General features: G+C 32.5%; 1 protein-coding gene across 5 annotated transcripts; it reads right to left on the bottom strand.

Annotated features, from left to right (window-relative positions):
* Nucleotides 1-2,668: 2,668 nt before the first annotated feature.
* Nucleotides 2,669-3,898, bottom strand: LOC122034593 (cysteine-rich and transmembrane domain-containing protein WIH2-like). 5 transcript variants are annotated; one of them, XR_006126735.1, is made up of 4 exons: nt 3,582-3,881; nt 3,089-3,475; nt 2,956-2,995; nt 2,669-2,877 (listed from the first exon to the last, which is right to left on the bottom strand). XR_006126735.1 is itself a non-coding variant. In XM_042593908.1 (2 exons), the coding sequence occupies exons 1-2, from the start codon at nt 3,631-3,633 to the stop codon at nt 3,297-3,299; spliced, it is 231 nt and encodes a 76-aa protein (XP_042449842.1). In that variant the 5' UTR covers nt 3,634-3,881; the 3' UTR covers nt 2,669-3,296. The 5 variants fall into 5 exon arrangements, 1 of the variants encoding a protein (XP_042449842.1); XR_006126733.1 differs by having other exon boundaries at nt 2,956-3,475; XR_006126734.1 differs by lacking the exon at nt 2,956-2,995.
* Between the last annotated feature and the right edge of the window lie 293 nt (nt 3,899-4,191).

The raw sequence follows: 4,191 nt of genomic DNA, 5'->3' as shown, positions 1-4,191 counted from the left end.
GAGTATGCACTCCAATATATATGAAAGCATTAGGCAATGCCAATTTGGAAGTGACGATCAGTTTACTTATAGTACCATTGAAATCCGAATCGAATGATGTTATCACTACGAGAAAAGCTGTCAATATGGAGATATGGAGATAAGTATAATTTGTACCATTAACCCCACGCCGCCTACTCAAAATAATTTTGTTCCAAGTTAATAATAATGTTATAAGTGGAAATACCAGAGTATACTATGGTATTTTTTTCATGTATACATTTTCAAGATAGTCTGTCTTAGTATATTTAAGATTAAACAATCAGTTTAAAATTAAATTTACTGAAATTTAATTGAAATTAAATAAATTAAAAATTTTCCAAACTAACTTAACTTTTAACATAAATCCGAACAAATCAAACTATAAAATATCAGTCATTTTAGTTTTCAACATAATAAAATCAACTTTTCAATAATTATACATTTTTATCAGATTTTTATTTATTTTTATTCGGTTAACTCAATATTAGAGAGGGAGAGACTGATCTAGAAATATTAAATTGTAACCATTTCAGATATTATCAATTTCTAAATTTTTAGTAGTCCAAATATAATTTCTATTATTATTTTCGGCTTTGGTGATTTGTAGATTTAAAAAAAAAATTATCTTTTTTTTCATCTTATTTTTTTATTTTTTTTCTCATACTTATTATGAGAGATGAATCTCACGTTGGGTCTGATATAAAGGGATATCAAGTTCAATTTGGGTCTGATATCACCTAACAGAAAAAAAAAAAGAACAAAAAAGATCTAATTTTTTCAAAACCTCTAGTCCACCACTGGAGAAGCTAAAAATAATAATGGAGAACATATTTAAACTACATGCAATTTTAGAAATCCATAGTATTTGAAATAGTTACAATCTGATGTCTCTAGGTCAATTAGTGGATTTCCACTAAAACCTACTAATCGATCTAGAGATCTCATATTATAATCATTTCAAACCCTATAAATTTTTTAAATTGTAAGAAGTCCAAAAATATTCTCCGTTATTATTTTTGGTTTTCCTAGGGTGGTCTAGAAGTTTTGAAAAAAAAAAAAAATTCTCTCATATCTATTATGGGAGATGAGAGACCCACCAGAAAAAAGGAAAAAAATCAAAAAAGAGATTTAGTTTTGTTTCAAAATTTCTAATCCACCACTAAGAAAGTCGAAAATAATAATGGAGAGTATATTTGGACCAAAACCCACTAATCAGGTGAGAGACCTTAGATTACAATCATTTCAGATCATCTGAATTTTTAAAATTGTAAGGAGTCTAAATATGTTCTCTATTACTATTTTCGACTTTCTTAGGGGTGGTCTAGAAGTTTTGAAAAATATAAATTCTTTTTTTCTTAGACCTGATATGGGAGATATCAAGCTCAACAGAAAAAAAAATATTTTTTTTTTCAAAATATCTTGTTCACCCCTAGGAAAGTTGAAAATAGTAATAGAGAGAGTATTTTGACTCTTTATAATTTTAGAAATCCATGACTTAAAATGATTGTAATATTAAGTCTATCGATTAGTAGATTTTGATTGAAATCTACTGATCGATCTAGAGACATTAGATTATAACCATTTCAGGTCCTGTAGATTTCTAAAATTATAAGAAGTTTAAATATACTCTCTATTATTATTTTTGACTTTCTTAGTGGTGATCCAGGTTTTGAATTTTTTTAATTTGAATCAAATTCGTTTAGTTGAGAGAAAAGAAAACAAGAGATTTAATTACTTTTCTATGAGTGGAAAGTGCGGGAGAGAGAGAGAGAGGTAGCATGAAAATATAATTGTTAGGAGGAGTAAAACAGGAAGATTAGATATATTGGTATACCATTTTGTAATTACTAAAGTGTGATATACCATTTTGTAATTTAGAAAGTTAGATGCTCCGTTTAAGAAATTGCAAAAAAATATAAAAAATTATTTTTTTTCAATACATAATTTGTAAAATGTTACTAACAATATAGCTTAGATAATGTCTCATAATTAATACAGCTTTAACCGTTTTTAAAATTAAAATTAACAAAACCTTATTTAGTTCAATAATATCTTAAAAAATATTAAATAATTTTAACATAATATAAAATTTTAATTAATAACTTTATATCTTAAAACAATTTTAAAAACTAAATTTTATATAAAAATTTATTTTATAAATTTATATATTTTTTAAAATAAATATTTTAATCAATTTTTACATAGTGCCTCGATAATGATTGAGACGGGGTCAATTGAAAAGAGTGTTTGTTCCAACGTACTATAGCAAATAGCATTTATAAGCCTATGGAAAAACTTTGGCCATTCCAAAAGAAAATGCACGGGCTGTTGTTTAGAAAATTTAACATCTCCAAAAGTTTTCAAAAAATAAAATTATTTGTTAAAACTGTATTGTTAATGGTAAAGATGGTTATGTTCCAACATGATTAGATAACATAATTCATTTAAAACAATATATTGAAACAATCATGAGTCGCCGCAGTATGTTTACATACTGGATCCAACTGTTCCCAAATCTTTACAATCTACAAATTTAAATTGTTAAGGTTATTAACAGTTGTTTTCTAAGTAGTTAATGTGCATTGCTTCAATCAATCTGCTCGAAAGAAGCATGCGGTTGGAGTTAAATAACGGATCAAAGCATCACTACAGTCAAATTGCAGTACTTTTATGAAAACCAATTGAAATTGGGTTCTAACATCCGAGGTTTACAGTTACCAAAATGATTCAATTAGAAGGTAACAAAGGGTTTGTTGAAGAAAAGAAGATAACAGGACTAGACTTGCGAGTTCCAAATTCAAATTCCCAAATCAAAAGCAAGCATCCAGGAGGCAGCAGCAACAAAGAGCGGCCAAACTGCGACAATCACACAACCGATAGAAAAAGTGATTAGAGATGTGTTAGTTTAATAGAAGTAGTTCTTCACTAAAATACCTTCGAAGCTACAGCCAAATTCGAAGATTGAATACCAGTTCTATTGAAAAATCAAACGGAGGAGTAAGATTTCTATAGACAAATTTAATGAAACGTGCGACGAAAACCGACACGCCACCACAACCGCACCTACCTGGTTGACCATAGCGCGCATCCCCCATCGCAGCCACTACCTCCACCGTGAGACCGCGTGGATCTGATCAAGATCGCAGCGGCCGGCGGATAGGCGGATCTGGTGTCCGTGGGAAGATCGCACAAAGATAAAGCTCGACCGATCCTTAACGGATATGCTCAAGGAGAACAAACGGAATCTAAAATACAAAGATTAAAGGTCGAGATCGTTAACATCCCTCCATGAAGGAAGGGCCGCTGCTCTGTTGCTGGGGCGGCGGGTGAGCGTAGGGCGGAGGGTATCCTTGCGGCGGGTACCCCTGCTGCGGGTAGCCGGCAGGTGGGTATCCCTGCGGCGGATAACCCGGCGGCGGGTAGGCGTCCTTAGGGTATCCTTCCGGAGGATAGCCTAACCATCCACAATCGACAACGAGAAGAAATTAACCGCAACCTTCAGACAACTGGTTCGGAAACCCGATTGAGAGATCTATAGATGAATAGAGATGGAAATGTACCTTGCGGAGGGGGGACGCCAACAGGGGGCTGCTGCTGGTTGTAGTAGCTCATGTCGTTGAACCTTTGATCTGCGGCGGCGGGAGGGAGAGATGGTGGAACAGTCGAGAAGACGACGTCTGGAGAGGGTTAAAGAGGGGAAGTAGAGGTGGGGAAACGGAACGTCCTACCTTTCTTTCCCACGCGCGATTAGGTGACAAATGGCCGTGAAGGCACATGATTCAGTGATTCAGTGTGGGATCCCTTAGGGATCTCCAATACAAAGTTTTTAAAGAGATTTGAAAAATGAAAAAATTAAATAATTTTTTTTTAACTATTGTGGATGTAAGATTTGAATTTTGTATTTTAAGAGCAGTAGTAAAATTTTAAAGTTGTTTTTTTTTTTAAATTTATGTAATATGTATGTAGTCATAAAATTACATGTTATTAATTAGACCACTTCAAAATTATTTAGAACTTTTTAGAACTCTTAGGGTGCGTTTGGTTCAAGTCATCATGTATAACCTTGGTTATGTGATTACTAGGTAATCACATAACCAAGGTTATAGGGAATAAAACATAACCAATGTTGTTTGGTTCAACCTAGGTAATGCAACAAAAACTTATTTGTTT

The sequence above is a fragment of the Zingiber officinale genome, chromosome 11B, assembly GCF_018446385.1.
Source record: "Zingiber officinale cultivar Zhangliang chromosome 11B, Zo_v1.1, whole genome shotgun sequence".
Classification (NCBI taxonomy): Eukaryota; Viridiplantae; Streptophyta; class Magnoliopsida; order Zingiberales; family Zingiberaceae; genus Zingiber; species Zingiber officinale.
This window is presented reverse-complemented; position numbering and strand designations above follow the sequence as displayed.